The sequence below is a fragment of the Ips typographus genome, linkage group LG2, assembly GCF_016097725.1.
Source record: "Ips typographus isolate SLU linkage group LG2, UJ_Ityp_2.0, whole genome shotgun sequence".
Lineage (NCBI taxonomy): Eukaryota > Metazoa > Arthropoda > Insecta > Coleoptera > Curculionidae > Ips > Ips typographus.
Window position 1 is genome coordinate 25,967,333 of NC_138423.1, and position 23,221 is coordinate 25,990,553.

Consider the following 23,221-nt stretch of genomic DNA (forward strand, 5'->3'; position numbering starts at 1 on the left):
AGAGATACATTTGTTTAGAGAGATATTTTCGTTTGTGACTTTTTTCAGTGCTTAATTATTTTAGATTGAAATATATTAGAAACAATTATTTTGGGAATCAAGCCTCTGGAGCATTTTATTTTAGATGCAATTATATTGGGATTAATTATTTTGTAGAAAAATGATGGCACCGTTTCTATTGGCGTTTCAAGTTAAGAAGATCGCAGTCGTTGTTCCTAACCTAACCTAACATTGTAAATAGTGACAGTCACTTCATAGTCATATGAAACGCAAAGATTGTAAACAGTAAAGGATTGTTTAATCCAATAAGCGCAATGTAGTCCGTATCGGCTCAGGCCGGGGACGATTTTTACGTCACCATCAAGTCGGGGATCGCGCATTTGCGCGATTTTTATTTAACTGATTGCAGTCGATCATATTTAGCGTATGTGCCCAAGACTTTACTGTGACGTCAGGATCCATTCGCCGCCGGGAAACAAAATCGGCCAATCGCGCAATCCTATACTGTTTACCGTTCTTGAGTTCTAGTTGTCTTTGACTCTGACATCTGTCATCTGTGATCTGACATGTGTTATGTTATTATTCTTCAGCTGTTTTGATTTGGATATTTCTTAAACTGCTTACTTAACTAATAATTTCAGTTCTAAAAAATTATAGAATTAAATCTAAAGAAAATTCGCAATGGCACATTACAAAGGAGCCGCGAGTGAGGCAGGAAGAGCCATGCAACTGATGAAGAAACGGGAAAAGGAATTGCAAGACCTAGAGATTCGCAAAAAGAAAATCGAAGAAGACCTAAGAATTAACAATATCGAAAATAAGTTTGCTACACATTATGATGCTGTGGAGCAACAGCTCAAAGTAAGACAATTTTAATGTTGATTTTATATTTCTTGCACCAACTGTTCTGGGTTTTAGAGCTCCACCATTGGGTTGGTTACCCTGGATGAAATGAAAGCCAAGCAGGAGAACATTGTTAAAGAACGAGAGAAGAAATTGGCTCAAAAACAAGCTGAGAAGGAACGAGAGAGACTCAGATTGATTGAGGCAAAAGAAGCTGAGAAAAACAGGCAGAAAAAACAGGTTAGATAGTTTGCACTTAGCATACCATTTTAGAATAAGTTAATACAAAAGTACTAGCTTATGTTATAGATACAAGCACTGTCATTCACACTAGAAGAAGAAGCAGATGATGATGACTCTGGAGACAGTGAAAATTCATTCAAAAGAACAGCCGAGGAGATTAGTGCTAAAAACTTGAAGAAAATTAAAAAAGATCCTATGGCTGATACAAGTTTTTTACCAGATCGTGAAAGGGAGGAGGAAGAAAACCGATTAAGGTACTAGGATTAAGGTAACTTAATACTTAGATTGTTTTTACACTTTTACAGAGAAGAGTTGAGACAACAATGGGTAGAACAACAGCAAAAGCTGAAAGAAGAGGAAATTGACATTACATTCAGTTACTGGGATGGATCAGGGCATAGGAGAACAGTGAGAGTCAAGAAAGGCAACTCAATTTATCAGTTTCTGCAAAAAGTATTGGAATTGCTGAGAAAGGAGTTTTCTGAGCTTAAAACTGTAATGGCTGACCAGCTCATGTATGTTAAAGAAGATCTCATTCTACCTCATCATTATACCTTTTATGACTTTATAGTAACCAAGGTGGGTGCAAGTGTTTATTTATTAAGGAAATTATATTACTGCAATTTGTTAATAAATTGTAGGCTAGAGGAAAAAGTGGTCCATTATTCCAGTTTGACGTACATGATGATGTAAGATTGGTGAGTGATGCTTCGGTAGAGAAGGAAGACAGTCATGCAGGGAAAGTTTTGATGAGAAGTTGGTATGAGAGGAATAAACACATATTCCCTGCCAGTCGTTGGGAACCTTATGATCCTACCAAAGTCTATGATAAATATACAGTGTCTGACAAAAATAAGAAACAATAAAAGTACTGTGGTTCTATATTATTGCAACTTAAAATAATAAATTAACATTTGTTGGAAGAAAATAAGTGAAATATAACTATGCCAACTTAATTTTTACTGGTATTCCTCTAAGTATACAAGCAGCCTTAGTTAGGTAATGTTCTGTTTTAGTTTTGCACTGTGCCAATGCCTGTGGTAATTCCAAGTGGTAAGTTTTCTTTAAAGATGCTGTTTTACTGTTTGCAGTAAATTGTTCTAAAATTGTTGCTTCAGTTATTGATGGTCTAGTTTTTCAAATAATTATTTTAGTTTAAAAATGATTTTAAACGCAAAAATACAGATATGCACTTATTCATTAACAGTAAGAAAGAGGTCATTGGAAATCAATGCTCTTAACGAAAATTATGAAAAGCTGTATAATAGAGCTGTTGCACACTTTTCCTATTTGATTGATCTTATTTTGTTAAAATGATATAAATGAAAAACGGTTCTGTAAAGTTTTTTCTATTTCTGACAAGGCATAACGAATTTATCAGCAAAAGTCCACACCAGGAATAATTAAAGTGCCATTAAACAAAGAAAATAATTTTAAATAGAATATGTAAAAACTTAAATTTTTAACGTACTACCTCTTTAGGATCTTCTTAGGTGTAGTAATGAGGTTTTTGATAGTATTTAGAGGCTTCTGTCCATTTTAAACAATTTTTCTAATATGTAGGACTCTTGTAGAGGCCTCTGACAATTTTGAGGAAGTTTTTGATATTATTTGGAGGCTTCTGCCCATTTTAAACTATTTTTCTAATATTTAGGACCCTTGTGAAGGCCTCTGACAATTTTTCAATAGTATTTAGAAGGTTTACAACTGAATTAAAAATCAACAACGTTTCGATTGTATTTCAACCTTCAAGTTCAGTCTAAAAAATGCACTTACTGTTATTTTCACTTGCTGAACCCAAGATCCAGTTAGATTTATCTACTTCCGACCATGGTATGGAAGCTTCCGAAGGTATCCAACTGCTCAAAAGTTCTGCCGTAAATAGGTCAGTATGTAAATCGGTAACTGGCCAAAGCATTCCGAGAACACACGGACTGAAATTATTATTATTTGATTTGCTATAATAATTTGCTTTTTCAATACTTCATACCAACGAGAAATTAAAAACATGTGATAACTTCCGTAAGTACTAACTTGAGGGCCTAGTCGATTTATGCGGGTGCTAGCGCACCCAAACAACAAAACTACAGCTTTGAGCTTAATTTTTTGCAATGTTTCTACTACCATAATGTGGGTACCGTTTCCGTGGCCATTGTAACTAAAATTGTTTTTTTTAATTGAATTAATAAAAAGAATGAATTAAACTTATACGCAAATATATCAGCTTTTTGAAGTAAATCACAAAATTGTTCATGCGAGGGTTTTTCATTGTAAACACCGTCCCACTTCGGCAACCAATAACGGTAAAACGAAAGCATCCTTGATGCCATACTATCTAAATCACCGTCTGGATTCATAATAATCTTACCATTTTCATAATTTTCTAATATCTGAAAATAAGATAATAAACTTAAGACTTTTGATGTAAAAGTGCATATTACTTTGTAGCCATCTTTAATGCTTGCTTCATGTACTTTATAAAGGAAATATACAAAATGGAACGAAGGCACCCGGGAAACTGGCTGATTATGTAAAACTTCCATCATTTCCCAAGGAAATGAATCAAGAATCTACAATATTCCAGTTACAATGTTTTTTTTTTCAGGAAAAAATATGACACATTACCTCATCCACCACAAGAATAACTGGATGTTTCCTTAGTTCAATATACTTAGATATACGAATGCTTAGTTCTTTAATTTGAACTGCAATGTTTTTCACCGTATCATCAGTGCAAAAATCCTTCAAACAGTACTGAACTCCTGTAATTATTTCATCTAAAGTCAAGTGGTGACCACCTTTTGCGATGTAGTATAGCAACTCTATGCTTCTTTGGGATATTTTTGCAGTATCGTTTATCCTAATATAAGAACAATAAAAGCTCCAGAGTCTGCTTGGAATGTCAGTTTTCTTTAGAACTTACTGGTTTTTTAGAATGACAGTAATATCATTTCTAATAACTTGCTCTATTGACTGATCAGCAAGTTTACCAATAAATAAACATCTCCACACTCTAAGCCAGTTCTTCTCTGCATTGTTCACAATATCCTTAAAAGGTTACTTTTATATTACATATTATGTGTTTATACAAACTTTCCCTATCAGAGGAATGTATAAAGAGTTATTTCATGGTTTAAATCATAAAATCAAAACCTATTTCAAATGAACTTGCATTACTCTAAAATACGTTATAATTGTTGATGTTTTAAACCTAAACAACTGATGGATAGGAATTGTTATAGATTATTAAAGTAAAGAATAATGATACTGTTGAAAAACTGTTTATTGCAAACCATGTAACAACCTACCTTCAGAGTAGTTTCAGTGTTATCCATATGCCCACGATACTCAATTTTTTCCTTGCGATTTAAAAATTTTACCCGCTTTGAAGTGGATTTCAGTAGCTTAGTGTGCGCCTCCAAAATATCCATTAATTGCTGACACAATTCCAATTTAACTCCATTTACAGCAGGAGGATTTACTGTTAGTAAAAATGGATCATTGTCGCTTTGGCCACAGTTAAACAGAGTAATATACAACCCATCTGTGTAATAATTGTTGTTATCTACATTCTGATGTTGCATGGGATTATAATGTTTTGTTATCTGCACTACTGTCCACTCTAAATAGACAAAATAATTGCAGTTTAGGTGCTTGAAACAAATTGTAAATAAAACCTTTTGGTAAAGTTGATACGCGATTTTTCAGTTCAGTTATGGCGCTGGAAATGTCTGTGTTGCATTTAGTAACAATTAAATCTTTTAATAATTGTAACTCTTCTTGAGACTCCTTAGCATCTTTTAAAGACGACGCTAGTCGCTGGTAACGCATTGCAGCTCTCGCTCTTAAACTAGGAACATGAGAATCTACTAGATGTACAATTTTACCGAGCTCATTGTCAGTTAGAGTTGCTTTTATTTTTTGAAGACCTGTGAAAAATTAAACCATAGTTAATTAAAATTGGCAGCACAGAATGAAATTTTCAAGTGATGCTAATGCAAATTTAAAAAGTATTCCACTTAGAAATAAAAAACTGGACTCAATATTTCAAGACATGAAAATGACTAATAGGTATAAGAACTTTGCTAGATAGTTATTACTGATGAAAGCAGTATGGAAACTACTACTTTAAATAATAACAGATTCATGAATTTCTCCTTCTATAAGGATGTAGATATTCCTTTCCACAGTTTTTAACAATCTACATTGAATGTAACACAAACACACTCTAGGATAAATACAATTAGAGAACTTTATCTATTCCTATACTAAAATCTATGAGGTCACTTAAACAAATATACATAAATAGCTAATAAAGAAAATAAAAAGAAGGTGAACTTTAGTTAATTTTGCTATTCTATTACTTACTTTCATGGTGTATCCCAGTATCTGTAACATGTTTGTATTCTGAAATTGAGTCAATCTCTGCAAGAACTTCTTGCATCTCCAGCACATTTTCACCCATTGCAGTGTTTAAATATTTTTCCTGCACTAGTATTCAATTAAAATTAAGAAATTAATCAAAAATTCCCAACAATTTTTTCTGGCCTAACCGCTAGTTTTCTCAAATTTGTTTACTTTTAAGTGAGGTAAGTGAGGTTATGTTATAACTTGTTTTAAAATCTTCTTTTCAGAAATAAAAAAAAGAAGTTTAAACTAACATAACCTAACCTAACTTTTATTTTGTTTTGTGTTTTGAGTGTATGGTAAACGTTTGTGAATTTTTTGAATTAAAATTACAAGTAAAATAATTCAAAATGTCTCATAAACGCAAGGCAGACAGTCAAGTGCCTGCAGAAGAAAGTGACCAGTTAACAATTCGTCCTTTGTAAGTCCCAAAAACAAAATTAAACCAACACCCCTTTAAACCATTTAAATCACTGATTTTAGGGGCGCAGGCCAAGAAGTAGGTCGATCGTGTATAATGATAGAGTACAAAGGCAAACAAATAATGGTTTGTACGTGAATTTGTGATAAGAAAATGTTGAAAATTTGTTATGTTATTTCAGCTGGATTGTGGAATACATCCAGGTTTGTCAGGGATGGACGCACTTCCTTTTGTAGATCTAATTGAGGCTGATGAAGTTGATTTGCTCTTAATCTCCCAGTAATGCTGGCTTAAATATATTCAAGTAGATTTAATGCTAAGTAATATTTATTGTTATAGTTTTCACTTGGATCATTGTGGGGCTTTGCCCTGGTTTCTGCTTAAAACTAGCTTCAAAGGTCGTTGCTTTATGACCCATGCAACTAAAGCTATATACAGATGGTTGTTATCTGATTATATTAAAGTCAGGTTGGATAGTTTAACCACAAAGTTTATTTATATTTTTTAATTTTGTTGGGGTTTTTCAGTAATATAGCCACTGAACAAATGTTGTACAGTGAAGCAGATTTAGAGGCAAGCATGGATAAAATTGAAACTATTAATTTCCATGAAGAGAAAGAAATCATGGGTGTTAAATTTTGGGCCTATAATGCTGGACATGTATTGGGAGCTGCCATGTTTATGATTGAAATAGCTGGAGTCAAAGTAAGATGGTAATTTCACTAAAATGTTGTGTAATTTTTTGTTTTTGTGTAGATTCTCTATACTGGAGATTTTTCAAGGCAAGAGGATAGACATTTAATGGCTGCTGAAATTCCAAGTGTACGCCCAGACGTTTTAATAACTGTAAGTAAGTTTATTGGTTTATAAAGTGTGTAAATTAGGTTGTATCTGATAGAAATGACTTTCTGATTTTCTAACTTGCAATAGGAATCCACTTATGGCACTCATATACATGAAAACAGAGAAGACAGGGAGAATAGATTTACTACCTTGGTGCATGACATTGTAAATCGCGGCGGTCGTTGTTTGATTCCAGTTTTTGCTCTTGGAAGGGCACAAGAGTTGCTACTGATTTTAGGTAAGCAATTTCTGTTTATAGTGTTGATTTTTTCAGTGTCCTCTACAGAAAATTGTTTGTTCTGTAATCTTAACTCCTACTTCTGTTAATATCATAATATTCAATTATGTCTAGATGAGTATTGGGGCCAACATCCTGAACTGCATGATATACCAATTTACTACGCGTCTTCTTTAGCTAAAAAGTGCATGGCAGTGTATCAGACTTACATTAACGCCATGAACGATAAAATCAAGCGGCAGATTGCTATTAATAATCCGTTTGTTTTTAAGCACATATCAAATTTGAAGGTAAGTTTCTCTAACTTCTAGAAAATTGAAAGGAGTGTAATCATTCCTCTCATTTAGGGTATTGATCATTTTGAGGACATTGGACCTTGTGTCATCATGGCCTCACCTGGTATGATGCAAAGTGGTTTATCTAGGGAATTGTTTGAGTCGTGGTGCACTGACTCTAAAAATGGCGTCATTATTGCAGGTATTTCTTGTGCCTCACAGTCTACAAAAAAAAACACATCATAGTAGTCCAATATTTTCTACTGTCAAATCAATTGTTTTCTCATAATAGGATACTGCGTTGAGGGTACTTTAGCCAAAACCATTCTATCTGAACCGGAAGAAATTACGACAATGACAGGTCAAAAACTACCACTAAAAATGTCGGTCGATTACATTTCCTTTTCGGCTCACACCGACTATCAGCAAACCAGCGAATTTATCAAAATTCTAAAGCCGCCCCACGTGGTGCTGGTGCACGGCGAACAAAACGAAATGTCCAGGTTGAAGGCGGCGTTGCAACGAGAATTTGAAGAGGAACAAAACACGAGCATTCAGCTACACAATCCGAGAAACACGCACACGGTCGAGTTGTATTTTAGAGGCGAGAAAACGGCCAAAGTTATGGGCAGTTTGGCGGTGGAGGAACCGAAGCCTGGCAAAGTCATACAAGGCGTTTTGGTCAAGAGGAATTTCAATTATCATATTTTAAAAGCTGATGATTTGTCCAGTAAGTATAATCCATCTAATTGTGGGTGATTTTTTGGAAAGTACTTTTCTTTGGGGCAAATTGTGCTGATTTACTTAATTTTTGATCTCAAGGCTCTTTTTTCTTCCAAGAATTTATGGAAAACGGCAAATTAATGAGAATTATATTTGTGACGTGAAATTACCAATCCAATTTGGCTCCATAAAGCTGTAAGCAGGGATGTAAAATTTCTGGAAAATTAAATTGATGGAAATTTTTCCAGAAAATTTTAGGTAATTTCCTGAAAAAATTGGAAAGGCTGAAAATTTTGACAAATGACACTTTGCGTGATTTTTGTACTATTAACCTGAAGGTATTTAGGCAGTTTTGGTTAATTTTGAAAATAAAAAAAAATTAAAATCTTCGAAAATTCTTGACAATTCTAGTTTTTAATTTTTCAAAGTCAAACGGTGTGTGGTACCAAAAAAGTGTATAGAAGGTAAAAGTTGCCATCGTAGGTGCATTTGTGGTAAAAACTTCAGACCTCTAACCTGAAAAGTTCCTGAGATATTGATCACAAACTGCAAAAAACGAGAGCCAACTTTCACGCCTTCTAGCGTCCAAACGGGGCAACTTACTCGTGCCCACTCAACGTCACGTGATAGTTACATTTATTATCTTTCTTTTGTTATACGATGTGTTTATACAGGGTGTTTCAAATAAGTGAGTTAGGAACGATTTTCTGGAGAAGTGCACCAAAATTTCGCTCAAATTGGGAATTTCTGCTTTCGAGGAGGGTGGTCAAAGTAAGGCTGCTAGAGCAAAAACAATTGAATATCGATACAAACATTTTACGGAAGTAGGCCTAGAATTTGACGTAGATTCCAAAAATCGAATAAAAAATTATAAGTGGTTTGTTGCTCAAATTTGGGACACCCTGTATACTGATTATCTAGGAATAAAGGAAAAATATCTACTAGATTATAAAATCAAAATTAAATTTAAAATCGATCAAAATTATTGAATCGCCCTGTAAACTACTCCATTGTATTGTCAATAACTCGCGGTTACTTTGACAATTATAGGGTGGTTCAGTATACCAATTTGTAGCCCTTGAAATTCTCTTTTGACCACCCTGTATAGCGTTTTTACCTAAAACGTCGAATAAGTGAGTTATTTACTATTAAAACTGAGTTGTTTGATTTTGACAGTTTTTACTGTGACAGCCCATAACTCTGTTATTTTGACAGTTACAAGGTGGTTCAATATACCAATTTGTAGCTCTTGAAATTGTCTTTTGATCACCCTGTATACCATATATAGTAGAAATGTCACGCTACCGAAAGATTAAAGCTTTTATACCGGTAATGTGTTGTCCAGAAGGGGTACACATTAATAAATCATATTTTTTTAAAATTTTATATTATTTTGAAAAGTGTTTAGGTTAGCTATACAACATTTTTCAGAAAGTTTCCGGTAATTTTCTGAAGAAAATTGGAAAATCTGAAAATTCAAAAATAATTAGTCTTTTAATTAATTGTACATGCAACAATCCATCAATATCAATTCAAAAATAAAGTTGTAATGTTGGTCAGACTGTGACAGTACAGGTGAAAAAAGTCACACTCTAAACCACACTTAAGTACGACGGTGCAAATGGCGGTTATATGTCTTTTATCTCATTAGAATGCATGATAAGTTTGAAAGTTGTTTTCTCTATCAAGAAAAATGTTTATTTAAGCATGAAGTAATTTTCCGGTAAATTTCCAAAAATGGAACTTTTCCGACCCGAAAATTACCGCTTTTACATCTCTGGCTGTAAGTACAACTTTCAGTACAATTCCTCAAAGAAACCCATCTATTTGTCATGTTATACTGTCACGTGACGTAAGAAAAGTAAAAGTGTTTCTTAACGTCAGAATTGTCAAATTTAGCTCCATGGAGCTGTAACGACTACTTACAGTGTGATTCCTCCAAGAAACACATCTACTTGGCATTTTTAATTTCCAAATTTCTTGAATTGTTTGTTGCTTTTGATGTGCAAGTGCATTTTCTCAACAAAATAAATCTCTGAGAATTTTTCATCTCTAATAAAGCCACAATTAACAACATTGATTTTCAGAGTATACTGATTTGAGTCTCAGTGAAATCACTCAACGACAGAGTTTGTCGTACAGCGGCAATCCAAGTGTACTAAGGCACATGTTGGCGCAAGTCTGTGGTTTAATGGAGACTCTAGATGGCGACAAAAAATTGAAAGCCTTTAACACTGTGGAAATAACCATTGAACCAAAAATGGTGACTTTAGAGGTGTGTAAACAGTGTGACTTTACGTTTTTAGGGCATTAGAATAGTTTTTGTTTTAGTGGGTGGCCAACCCGGTCAATGATATGTACGCGGACGCTATTGTGGCTGCCATCCTACAAGCTGATTTGTTGGAAACTCCCACGAAAAATATGACCGCCAGCGTTAAAGTAGATCGGATGCATTTTAAGGTATTTTCGGTTGTTCTCTTGTAAAGTGATATAGTTTAAATAGTTTCTTGTAGGAATGCCTAATTGAAATGTTGCAAGATATGTTCGGAGAGGATAGTGTACCTAAAATATTTAAGGGTGAGAAACTTTACGTGTCAGTTAACGAAAAGAGGGCCGACATAGATTTGTCAAATTTGGTATGTGTAATGTTATTTTAATGTCCTTTGTGTAATTAATATTTTTTTAGGATGTCAAATGTCCGAATGATGAGACTTTTCAACAAATTGTCCAGACTGCCGTCACAAAACTTTATCAAAGTTTGGCACCACCACAGATTGACACTTAATTTTAATGTTTTAGGTTTTAAGTAAAAATATAGATTTTTTTTAAAAAAGATGTTGATTCTTTGTTTTATTGGGTTTAATGTTGGTGGATAAATGTAAAAAACCAAATGGAATACTAGCCAGATTACCACTAGATTGTGTGCTAACGTTCTAAGATATGTGTATGATCACATGACCTTTTTATGGGCAAGCTTTGCGTGATTGGTTGTTCGCGATTAACTGTCATATTTGCTGAGCTGGGCTTCATCCAGCTTTAATAGTCAACACTAATGAACATATAGGATTGCAGTCAACAATTTTGGATGGAACGATCTACGCATTTTAAGTTTTAGACCCTTTTTCAGCAGGCAAATTCAGTATGATGAGAATATTTTTCTTTTTTCTATCGCATGCCATTGAAACAGTACTGCAATAAAATACACAATAGTATATTTCATTACCAATACAGAAATGAGGATTTTTCCGTGCGCGCGTGACAAATTCTCGTGTGAGGCGCAGCCGAACACGGGAAGTCATGCAAGTCAATGAACGATATTTTTTATTATACTTAGGTACCTGAAATCAACATAAACAAAAAATATCGCAAAAAATTATTAAAAAAATCGGGAATATTTATTTTTATTTTTAAAACAGTAAAAATGTAAGTACATACAACTCAAATTAACAAAAAAAATACAAGTAGGTAATTCTAAGAAAATTAATTTTGGACAGAACCGTTATTATTAATAGTAATATTTATTGTACAATTCGTATTATTATTGAAGCTCAATCCCTTTTGCATTTCTTTTTGTTGAACTAAAGACTCTGCTAAAGATGTTGAAGCGGAGTGTTCGTGTGTGCTTTGGTTCTCTTGATTGACTGTTACAGATGTTGTAGTTTCCAAGTTACAAGGGCTAAACAACTTCCGTGATACTTCAATTTTTCTTTGTATGGACTCTTCTATATATCCTTCTGCTACATTGGAAGAAAGCCATCCTCCGTGTCTTTTCAAAGTGAGCAAATCACCGCCGTTTTCCACCAACATGGTTGCCGAAGAGCGCCTTAGCCCATGTCCGGTATATTCTTCGGGATTTTTTAGTTTTAGGTATTTTGCAACAAGTTTTGGAATACCACTGATAGTATGGCACCCAACATGTTGAGCGTAACATCTTTGGTTTCGGTATGCAACAAATAATCTTCTACTCTCCATATGTTTAGGGCGGAGATCTGCGTATTTACCGTAAATTGTACAGGGATCGAATTTGCAATTTTCATTGGTAATGGTAAAACTTCTTGACCTGTGAGTTTTTCCATCTCGTAAGAACACGACAAGGAAACGCCCATTATCTTCCACATCATCTAAACTCAAACGTATTAAATCATCTCATCACTAAAATTACTTTTGCTAGTAGATATTCTCCATCTGAAGCTTCACATAAAAATTTGGTTACTTGTTCTGCTGTAAGAATCTTGGATTTCTTTGGTATATATCCTACAGCTTGTCGTTTCAAAATAGCAATCGTTTTTGGATATTGATGGTGAGTATTTTCTTTTATTGCCAAACAACTCTTTAACATAGAGAATCGACTCCATAAAGTGGAGGATTTCATAGTGTTGGCTTTTTCAGAAAAATATACTAAAAGAATATCGTCACTCACAATTTTGATTCGTTTCTGAGTCCGCCATTCGGTAAAACTATTATATTCTTGTTCATATCTCAACCTGGATTTCACTGGTAATAAATCTGCACTCACTTCTGCCGCTCGTTGTAAGATATTTTCGGGAATATCCCCATTTTTCTTCACAATCTGAATTAATTTTTGCAAAATGTAATAAATACATAAATACTTAATTTTCACTGACAGAAAATAAAATTTGTCATTAATAAATAAATCGTTGCTATAGACACATTACTCGTTTCTTTTTTTTCTTCGGGTTGCCATAGGATATCTAGTATCATGGATATCTATGTTTATTATTAAGTGCACGGAAAGAGGGATCGGGAAAAAATTTCCGTGCGCTGTTCCGAAAATGTCATATTTACTGTATTTTATAAACAGTTGAAAATGTAGTATTTTCTGTTAAGTATAATAAAAATAGTTTTTCATCTGGACTTGGCCGGCAAAATCCCATTTCCATCCCGCTGGAGACCGCGAGCGTCGCGACGCTGACCGACATGCGCCCGACGGTGATGGCGCACGCGTTCCACCCACGACTTTGTCATCGAGCGGTCGACAGCCGAACCGTCGCCCCGAAAACAGTGCTTGGTCGGATTTTTGTTGCAAAAATCAGCCGTCGTTTCGCGGATGTTTTTGTAAATGTCCGGCGCCACCTCGCGGTCGGTCGTCTCTTAACCGGGTCCCGGCACGTTTCGACTGCGGTACCAACAAGAAAGGCGCCACCATTGACCTGTAAGTACCCGATGTATGTCGGCCCTGGATTAGGGCGGGTTACGCGGGGTCAGGGCTCCCCCTATGATTTTTTTTGTCTCGCCAGCTTTTGTATAGAGTATAGTGTGTTGAGTGCTGATTAGGCGTTTTTTCCACTTGTGTGATACATCGAAATATGATTTAACAAAGTATAATGTATTTTTTTAGCTTTATTGTAATTAATACCCAACCTTGCGTTGCGGGAGGTGAGCCCTAATGAGAGTAGATATAGAAAATCAAAAATGATTTAGTCTGGGGTCTTGAACCCAATTATCCAATATATTATAAACGCACTCAAAAAAGAGAGCACCGAAACTATAGACAGGGTTGTCACAATTTCATTAAATAATAATAATTATTTACCAGAATACAGAAGAAATGCCAAATGCGTTTGAATTGGCTCTAGCAATAAAAATTATGCAGGAATAGGTGTAATATGATAAATGTAAGATCAAAACATAATATAACTACTTATTTAAAAAAAATACTATTTAATTTGACAGCATTTCAAATATCTGGAATTAGTTATAAAGCCATCTTTGTTGTGTAATAATTGACAGATTGTTTAATGCAGTCACGTGAGCTGTCAAATTCTTGGAGTAAAACGACCAATATAATTAATTGTGAAGAAATTGGTGCAGGTCTTTAATAAGTGCATGAAAATTTGTTCCTAGGTGTTGCACCAAAATGGGTTGCACTTCGTCAGCAGAGGAGCGGGCAGCGCTGGCGAGGAGCAAGCAAATCGAGAAGAATCTCAAAGAAGATGGAGCTCAAGCTGCTAAAGACATCAAACTACTTTTACTGGGTAAGTCACTTTATTATTTCCTTTCAACTGGGAGCCCGAATGTATAAACGATCTGAGGAATCCTGGACAAATTACTATTCGCATTCAAATCCCCCGGTCCATTTAGCGCAACATGACGTGATGGCAATAAACTGAGTTAATGTCCCAAATGGGAGTGATTACAGCGTTTCTAATTATTGATAACGATGCTACATTAACCAACAGACATGTGCTGCTTTTAACATAAACATTCTGTTGTTTCTTACTTTCTAGTACCCCAAACAACATTGCAATAAACGGCAACCAAATGGTTCGCGTATTACGTATTTACCAAAGCTACCTAACCCACATAAATAGCGTCCTACCGCAAATATTTGTTTTCCTTTGTTTATTTTCAAGTATAGGCAGTCTATTAGACAAAACTAAATCAAATAAATATGGAGGCCCTTGCCGGTATTTCATTTAATATTTACGTACCGAATTGGGGTTTTTGTTTACTTGAAATTTGTAATTTATTGTCTGTTATTGTAACGGGTAATAATAATTGTTATGGTCAGGTCGCCTATGAATGGCAATTGTCACCAAAAGCGTATGTCTTAGATAAGGTTGCAAACAATTATTATATGACAGCTGTCAATCCGCCGCCGGTTTGATTTCAAATCATATACAAACTTATCAACGGCCCTACGTTCATGCTAGAACGAGAGAACCACAGCCAACTATGACCATAACAATTAGTGAACGCCCGTTATTAATTCCTGTGTATGTCTCTTATACAGGTGTGGTAAATCCAAAACCGACCATAGGAAAACCGCGTAACGGACAGAGAAACGTACATTATTGCATGCGCGGGACAAAGACAGAAAACGAAAAAAATATCAAGTAGGCCATATTTTCAGCGCGCTGTTGCCAAAATCCAGCACCGTCGACAAAATTAAATTTGTTCTTGGATTAATCCATGGAAAACATTATAAATCTAGATCTCCATCTTAAATAGGAGGCCATGAAGACACAAAATTTGACATTTGATTAAAAGCTATTTCAAATATCCAAAATAATAATCCAAGAACAAAATTAATTTTGTGGCAACAGCGCGCTGAACATATGGCCTACTTGATATTTTTTTCGTTTTCTGTCTTTGTCCCGCGCATACAATTATCTACGTTTCTCTGTCAGTTACACGGTTTTCCTATGATCGGTTTTGGATTTACCACACCTGTATACAGGAATGAAAATTTCAAACAACAACTTACCAATCCTGCTCAGAGTTATTTTTTAAATACAAAATTATCAAACTTTTTCCGTTTTACAAAAAAAGTATACTATTTAATGCACCTTCGGTAAAGGCAAATGAATTTCCGATTCGAAGAAAATGGAATGTTTTTTTAAGTAAAATATTATACAAAGCTTATTAAATAATGCACATTTGTATTCGTTGACATGACAAAAGTTGGTAAAGCCCCCGTGTAAATCCGCCTCCAAGTTTTGCGTGTTTTTTTCTCTAACAACTTCCGCTTCGAAGAAGGCCGGCGACTTGTTCGTGCAACTTTTTTCCTACCAGAAAATTCTTGTACCAACATTATGCGGCTTTATTATTGTGACTAGTAATTTTAGTTACTCTGTCACTGTTATTTGGCAAGTAAATTAACAAATTTGCTGACAGTTTTTAATGTTGACCGTCAACCTGGTAATTTATTAACACCTGATAAAAAAATAGGAAGAAAAAAACGTGCAGACGATGACGTAACCTCCAACTACAGTGATTTAGTCTGTATTATGAATTTGTTGCCATTTTTCAAAGTAAAATTTAGAGTTTTCAAAACCACCCTGTAACTACGGACGCCATTTTGTCGAACTGGTGTATAAACCAATTGAACACTAAATTATATGATAACAACAATTATTATCATTAACATCCTCATTCAAAGTTCCCCTAAATTAGCGTCATCAAATCGACGCTAGGGAAGAAAGCGTCGCTGAGCGCGCAGAGCTCATTAGGACGCACCAGGTTGCCAAATTGCCCGTAATTTATTCATCACATTTCTATTCATCAAAAAGTTGAAAAGAGCGACATTGTTTCGTGTATGAATATTCTGTAAACAAAAGGACTCGTTTATTTGCAAAGAAGAGTAGCGTTACAGTGTTGCCAAGTTAAAATATTTAATGACGGTAGAATAATCAGTCAAAAAACGGTAGATTATCATTATTATACAAGCTGTCTTAATAGTTGTCAAAAATTTTGACATGAGTCATTGATTCTTGCTCTAAAATCCGTACTTCATAAATACAGATTTTTCATTATTTTATTAATAATTGTTTTTTAAGCATTATTGACAGATATCACGTGGTTTTAAAGGATAATTTAGCTAGGCAGCCACGTGACCATTGTCAAAAATCATAAATCTCAAAAACACTCTTTATATCGAATTCTGCAAGAAAACGTTTCTAAACTCTAATTTTTGCGATTTTAGTGCATGGTTTGACAGTATTGACGTTAGTGACCGTTGCCACGTGATTGTAGGACACTATTTAGCTAGACGGTCACGTGACAATTGTCAAAATAACTATCATAATTCTTAGAAACACGTTTTATATCGAATACTGCAAAAAACGTTTCTAAACTCTGATTTTTGCAACTTTTGAGCACAGTTTGACAGTTTTGACGTTAGTGGCAGTTGTCATGTAATTTCAGAAGACTATTTAGCGAGACTATAAAGTGACAATTGTCAAAATAACTATTAAATCTCAGAAAATCGTCTTGTTTCGAAAACTGTGTTGAAATGTAATTCTTGCAAATTCTAGTAAAATTTTGACAATTCTGACAATAGTGACAGACATCACGTGGTTTTAGAGAATAATTTGGAGTAAGAAAATGACTGTTTTAGAATCTTTATTAAATTTCCTATTCAATAAATTGAAAAAGGATATGAAAAATTTCACAACCAACATAATGGCAGTAACGTAATTAACAACGGTAGATTATATACAAAAAACTGGAGAACGGTACAAGAACTTCAAAAACGGTAGATATACCGTTTTGACGGTAAATCTGGCAACATTGGTAGCGTATCCACATAAATCCAATTCGATCGCGGTCGTAAACATTGTTTTCGAGTGAAAAGTCCTGTTCTTTTCCCTTGATGAGATGACCTTCCAGACGATATCGGTTATCTTTTATTGATGTTCTTCTTGTCATGACAAGAGTGATATGTATGCGTTTGCTAAGTTCAGAAAACCGATCGATTTATTATTGATTTACACGTAATGAAACTCTTATCTTAAAATCACGCACGCGTAGAAAATAGAAACTTTTCATTGAGAAAACTGATTTTTAAACAACTATTTCCTCGATAACGACAACATTATAATCAAACGGTGCGAGTTTTAATACAGGAATGGTTAGAGATAAGTTGTTCCTGTATTAATCACCGTCTAACCGCAAATTGTTTTAAAAAGTAGACTCCCAAGCAAACTTATCATCAAAGCATAGACAATAATATGGTATATGACTGACTCACTTTTCAACAGTTGTACGCGTTTTATGAATAACCCCTTGAGAATGTTTAACGATAATTACGTCACTGCTACTCGCCTTGGGACGGACTTTACTTACTTCCCTTAAAAAGGAACCATATAAAAATGGTTTTTTTGGTCATTTAACACAGTGTATGTGAATAGCAGAAAATATCACCAAATTTTTATATTCTTTATATTTTGGTATTTTTAGACTTATTGAACTCTTTAACTGTTAACGTATTAAGTTAACAAACACTTTTTCATACATTTGCTGATTTATGACTTTTGTAATATTGCCAAACATAAATTGCTTAAGTTATTACCCCAGCGAGTATGTTGTCAAGAATGGCAATAATGATACTCTTACTAGTCTCAAAGCATTTTTAATTACTTTATGAATGAACTATACTATTAAATTTTAGTTCAGGGCAATTACAAATCGCGATTTACTCAAACTTGTAGCCGGTAATTTGTCCACATATTCGTTTCTTGAAATGCGATTATCAATTTGTATACTCGGTAATCGGTTTTGTCAATTTCCTGTTAAAGCTCATCAAAATTACGACCGTAAATAACAATTTATGGGTTTTTCAGAATTCATTCATGGAAAATTAACTTGCCTGGTATGTTTAGACGATTTCAGTTTTGACAGAATAATTTCTAGAGCTTTGTTTCGTCACGCATTTTAATCATCCACAAATTTACAATTATAACATCCAACTATGACTTCGTCAAGTAATCGATTCCTTTTGGTTTCTGCATTGTTAACCCAGTTTTCAGTTGTTCCAAAATTACATCGATTTATTACACAAAATGTGATAACAAACGTGTTCGTTTGCAGTAACAAACGGTGCCAATAGATCATTGAAAATGGAAATTCATGCGAGCTTTGTTGTGTTTGTCTAGTTAATTAGCGTGTGTATGGGTCATCGAGAATTAATTTATTGATATTAATTGACTGGTAAGTACGGTACTGATGCTCGAATTTCTGTAGTACTGGTAACACAACTGGCGTACTATTTAGTACTGTCGAGACCTGGTTTGCATGCGGTATTGCCAAACTATTCATTTTTTCTCAATGGGATTTGAAAACTTAACCTGATGTTTTCTGAAGGAGTTAAACCATTCTGTGAGACAGTACAACAGTAGAGTAGGTTTTCTAGAAACTGTCAAACTTGTCATTACCACTGTGAAATTTGTCATTGTCAAACTTCTTATGCATTCTGAGAAAACTCAAAACGTCTAAATTTATTATTATTAAGGGTACGGTAAATTTTAATTGATATTGGATGTTTGGTACCAATGAACAGCTATTATCCTCAACTATTGTAAACTCTATTTTTTTGAATTGTCAGTTTTCCTAGAAAAATACCGGAAATTTTACATCGTGGAGGTAATGATACTGTCAAGAATGATTTACACAGTGTTTGGTTGAAATTAAATAGTTAAATCTTCTATGTGGACATAAGTCCATCCCAAAACCGTGTTCTCACTTAAGAGCTTCTCACCTCCAATTCCCATCCCCACCTGTCAATTAACCTTAACCTAACTCTTCCTTAAATGTAGTTAATTGGTTTGACAATTAACTAACCATAAAACTATTAATGGTGGATACAATACAAACAGTAATAATAATAACACATATCAGATTCTCTCATTTCCCCATAGATCATTTTGAGTCACCTGGTTTTGACACTGGCTTTTGACAGCAGCCATATTGCCGGGGGGGCAGACAACTGAATTTAGCTGTATGGATTTTCATTGTTATTTGTGATCTCCTGGTGTTTAATAAACTGTTTAAAAGGAAGCAGAGTACATTTAGTTGATATGTAGGGAGAGACACTGTTAAAAACTAAAAACATCATCTGTGCTTTTGGAAAGCCTGTAAAATATAATGTTTTTGAATCATTATCTTTAAATGACTCTTCTGACAAGCCAGACGATTTTAGTTTTTCTTGCAATGTATAATTTTTTGATTTGCAAAATTGAGATCTCCTGATAGACAATTTATACACAGCATTTTGTTCACTTTTCAGTTGGCTATTGTCATCAATTTGTTGAAGTTGTTCCAAGTAAGATACAGATACTTCTGTAGATAGACCTGCAGTGGGTTCCTTGTCCATGTTCATAGCTAACGTGCTCTCTCACCTTCATGCTCATCTCCTATATAAAGGTCTTATTACAGATAAATTATAACTTTTGTACAAAAACTTACTATTATGAGACGTTTTGTTTAACGCTTAACTGCTTGAATATGCCGCTATACACTTTGTACATTTTGGGTTTTGGTAATAATATATATCCCATATTTACAGGAATCCAGTCAGGATTGTCCTTATCTTCCAATTTAGCTGGTTTGCCTAAAAAAACCAAACAAAACTGACACAATACACAAAAATTAAAACAATATTTTATTCAACCAAACTGCGTAGATGCTGTACTACTGACAAATAATAATAATAGATACCTGAGACAGTGATTTGCACAAATTCGTGCATTATTAAGGAAGGTTTTACTTAAATCCCCACGTTTTGAAGCGGCAACCCATTTAAGTTGACGTTCTTTTGACAAGGCGTTTAGTTGTTCTCCCCGGTTCTTCAACGCTTTGGGAATCTTGAAAAATCAAACTTTATCCCTTTCTGCTCTATTTCCACAACGCACGACTAAACAAAACGACGGCATTTTTCTACAATCTTCTGAACTCAATCGAAAATTTCTATGGTTTACATTTAACTAGTGGGTCTGTATGCCCCCCCGGCAATATGGCTGACTTACGTTTGACGTTTGTGACGTCACGTCGAAATGGTCTATTGTGTTTTAGTTGAGGTATTTAATTTTGAGAATGCGATAAAACATCATTTAAACCGCAAGAAGAAAGAACTGTTTTGACAAATATAGGGAATAACTTTATAAGTGACATCTGTCAGTCTGAGTGAGCATTTGACAGTTGGTTCCATCTGTTGGAGTAAATTCCATCTCTATCTGACTATTTTTAGTATTTTTTCTTACATTTTGTGATTCTTTGTCCTTTTAACAGGGTTATTGACGTTTGGCAGCTCTCTTATGCATATAATATCATGAGATCCTCTCTACGGTAATACGTCCTATTTAAATGTAAATTTGATGGAAAATCCCTAACAAATATTCAGGTTGACGTTTACCTTTTTCCAACTCAGCTTATACAAATTTTCCACCAAATACTGCTTATACACCATCATCATATGTGCAATAGCCAATTTTCCACCCAATTAAATTTTCATTTTGCCACTTGTTACGCCTTTAAGGCAGCTAATACAGCAAAACAAACAGCAACCTGTTTCAAAAAAAAAGAAGCTTTCCCCGGCGCATGTTTCTACTCGAGAGTGCTTTTCATCGAGTTTTCCATTCCGGGGAAAATACGGTGTCGTTCTGGCAACGGCGCGGACGCTTTATAAACGTGGATGCGTCATGTGTTTCACTCGCTCTCTCTCTTTCTAGCCTGGTGTGCTTGAGTGAAACGACCGAGGTGAAGGAAATCCGACAAGCTTTTGCGTTAGGTCTTCAGGGAGGGGCACCGGGTTCCCCTAGATACGATACGTGTGTGACTGAAAAGAAACCATCTGTCCAAGTCGCGCGAGGACGCTAAAGCTGGGTTTTTCGCGTTTTCGGGTCTCATGTCTCGGTATTGGGCGTGAGTTTTGTGGAAAAAATTTGTCCTTCTGGACCTTCTCTCCCTTTTGGGGGTGCAGCTTTTCCGACGGCTGTCGAGCCGATCCCCGGTTGTGTTTAAAGCGCGAGTGGTTTTGTGTGCCACCTGGAATATAATCAATTTTGAATAATTTCCAGAAAAGGAGTGAAAATTCCAGTATAGCAACAGTGTAAGGCTGTAACAAGGTGGTTTTTGAATAACGATTTTTAAACGTGGTGCATTATCAAGTTTTTGACCGGTCCGATTTGTTGCGAACGTTTTATAATGTGGTTTTAACGCAGAAATCGATCGAATTCCGGTTCGTTTAATTCGGCGATTTTAAACGGAGGGAGAAGTTTTCAATCGTTTGTCAGCCTCTAGTGTGATGCATTTCCTGTCTCAAAATCAAAAATCCTATTTGGATATACGAACCGTTTACAGAAAGTGAAACAATAGACGGCCTTTAGGACCAAATTGAATAGGACTTTACTTAATTAACATTCATAATGCATAACATACACAAATTCGATTCGCGCTAGCGGCTACTTAATTAAATTATTATTATCAATTACAGGATTTCCCTTTTCTAGTGTTTTTGGTTTGAAGCAAAATAAAAAATTAACAATTTTGGCATAAAAGGGCTAATTTTTGACAGGTTTAGAGTGCTTACCTATTTCTCCTAATTTAAGGTCCTTAGGGTATAAATATGCCCTTTGCTCATTGGAACCCTCCTGGAGAAAAATGAGAAAATGTCACAATAGCACTTTTGACAAAAAATGGTATTTTTCTAATTTTTGAAAGGTTTTGAACATAAAACTTAAAAGCTTCCTGAACCATAACCTTAATAAGCCATTGTGTTGTGGTTTCCGCAACGCCCTCTCGACAGATAACTGACACATGTCATTCCACTGTCTGTCATTTGAGGCACTGTTGCCCAATGTACATACATACGCATCCTTTTTATATTTTGAGATACAGTATGGAGTAAGTGCAAATTAATTTCAACTCTAAAGATTATTCTAATGGAAAATTTATCTCTACAGGGTTACGATCATCAACTTAATAATTTGTATTAATATTTATCATTTACACATAATTTAAATTCAACTTTTACTTTGACCTATCACGGTCTATAATAATGTAGAGTATACTTGTTTAAAATTCAGTAGTCTTGGGTAGTTAATTGCAATAATTACAAATTATTAAAACCATTATCTTGTATGTTTCATAAAACGAATATGTTCACTTAAAAATGCAATTCATCCATCACTTTTACGTTGTTAAAACACGAAACTCTCCTTCGTTGCTTTTTTCCTGCATTATACGACGGTCTGATTGTTAGCAGTGTGCAACTTGATTATAATACATGTTTTAATTAGCTGAAATTTGCGTCAAAACTTCACTCAAGTTCATTTTTATGCTTTTAAGTATTCAGTCAAAAACCATAGATGATGCACGTTTAAAAACCACACTATGTTCCTTACAGACATTTTTGGTAACAAAACATACAAAACTTCGCATAAACTAATTTACGTTAAGTGACCCTTTCGTATAAGACATTTTGGAGTGCCCCCGAGGAGGGCCGACGTTTCTTGTGAGCTAAGTTCCCAAAAAAGCCATCATCACGTCGTGCATCGAGGACTGCGCCATGGGGTGCACCGTGTCGGCCGAGGAGAGGGCAGCTCTTGCCAGAACGAAGCAAATTGATCAGAAACTGAAAGAGGAAGGCCAAAAAGCGAAAAAGGATGTGAAACTACTGTTATTAGGTATTGACTTTGTTCTGTTTAATTTCCGTTCACTGACTAGAAACAAAACAAATAAGTGAGTTAGATATTAGGGGAAAGGGGGGACCAAAGATTGCATTAAACATGTCACTTTCTTCAGCTTCAGGAGCTGTCAAAAAATGTTAATTTAACGTTAGTGGTAGATATGGTACTTGTACAGGCAGGAATCACAACGATATCTTCTAGGTCTAGTGGATCCAACTAAGTCTGGAGGACATGGTGACTCAGACAAGTTGCACTGCAATGACCACAACCTTCAATAGCTTTAGGTTGATGCAATGGACTA

The 23,221-nt window shown here is 34.8% G+C and overlaps 4 protein-coding genes and 1 long non-coding RNA gene across 13 annotated transcripts in view; 3 read left to right on the forward strand and 2 right to left on the reverse strand.

The window, feature by feature from the left end:
• Positions 1-561: 561 nt before the first annotated feature.
• Positions 562-2,042, forward strand: LOC145724272 (protein FAM50 homolog). The gene is made up of 5 exons (XM_081972437.1): positions 562-861; positions 919-1,083; positions 1,153-1,340; positions 1,392-1,665; positions 1,728-2,042. Exons 1-5 carry the CDS (start codon positions 682-684, stop codon positions 1,950-1,952), a joined length of 1,032 nt encoding a protein of 343 aa, XP_081828563.1. The 5' UTR covers positions 562-681; the 3' UTR covers positions 1,953-2,042.
• Sse (extra spindle pole bodies like 1, separase) lies at positions 1,950-5,670 on the reverse strand. Its single transcript, XM_081972436.1, has 10 exons — positions 5,455-5,670; positions 4,764-5,015; positions 4,395-4,708; positions 4,010-4,134; positions 3,712-3,946; positions 3,528-3,656; positions 3,298-3,476; positions 3,077-3,244; positions 2,863-3,020; positions 1,950-2,186 (listed from the first exon to the last, which is right to left on the reverse strand). Exons 1-10 carry the CDS (start codon positions 5,549-5,551, stop codon positions 2,029-2,031), a joined length of 1,815 nt encoding a protein of 604 aa, XP_081828562.1. The 5' UTR covers positions 5,552-5,670; the 3' UTR covers positions 1,950-2,028.
• Positions 5,671-5,754: 84 nt separating this feature from the next.
• Cpsf73 (cleavage and polyadenylation specificity factor 73) lies at positions 5,755-10,828 on the forward strand. Its single transcript, XM_081972435.1, has 14 exons — positions 5,755-5,914; positions 5,977-6,040; positions 6,096-6,193; positions 6,254-6,382; positions 6,442-6,619; positions 6,671-6,760; positions 6,845-6,995; positions 7,110-7,285; positions 7,343-7,472; positions 7,563-8,000; positions 10,081-10,268; positions 10,325-10,453; positions 10,507-10,629; positions 10,680-10,828. The coding sequence occupies exons 1-14, from the start codon at positions 5,844-5,846 to the stop codon at positions 10,776-10,778; spliced, it is 2,064 nt and encodes a 687-aa protein (XP_081828561.1). The 5' UTR covers positions 5,755-5,843; the 3' UTR covers positions 10,779-10,828.
• Positions 10,829-12,969: 2,141 nt separating this feature from the next.
• The window catches only part of Galphao (G protein alpha o subunit), a 31,074-nt gene continuing 20,822 nt past the window's right edge, over positions 12,970-23,221 (forward strand). For 2 of the 8 annotated variants that reach the window (XR_014177026.1, XR_014177027.1), the window contains exons 1-2: positions 12,971-13,166; positions 13,859-13,989. Coding sequence is in view for 6 of the 8 variants with exons in the window: in XM_081972889.1 (XP_081829015.1) it covers positions 13,872-13,989 (118 nt within the window). In the remaining 2 variants the exon portion in view is untranslated. Of the gene's footprint in view, positions 13,167-13,858; positions 13,990-21,206; positions 21,361-22,637; positions 22,918-23,221 lie in introns of those variants that run through there. The other 6 variants (XM_081972889.1, XM_081972892.1, XM_081972886.1 and 3 more) reach the window with 6 other exon arrangements.
• LOC145724551 (uncharacterized) lies at positions 19,352-21,968 on the reverse strand. 2 transcript variants are annotated; one of them, XR_014177037.1, is made up of 6 exons: positions 21,822-21,968; positions 20,646-21,277; positions 20,494-20,588; positions 19,952-20,097; positions 19,700-19,844; positions 19,352-19,647 (listed from the first exon to the last, which is right to left on the reverse strand). It is a non-coding gene; the product is annotated as an uncharacterized LOC145724551 (long non-coding RNA). The 2 variants fall into 2 exon arrangements; XR_014177036.1 differs by lacking the exons at positions 20,494-20,588; positions 20,646-21,277; positions 21,822-21,968 and having other exon boundaries at positions 19,952-20,457.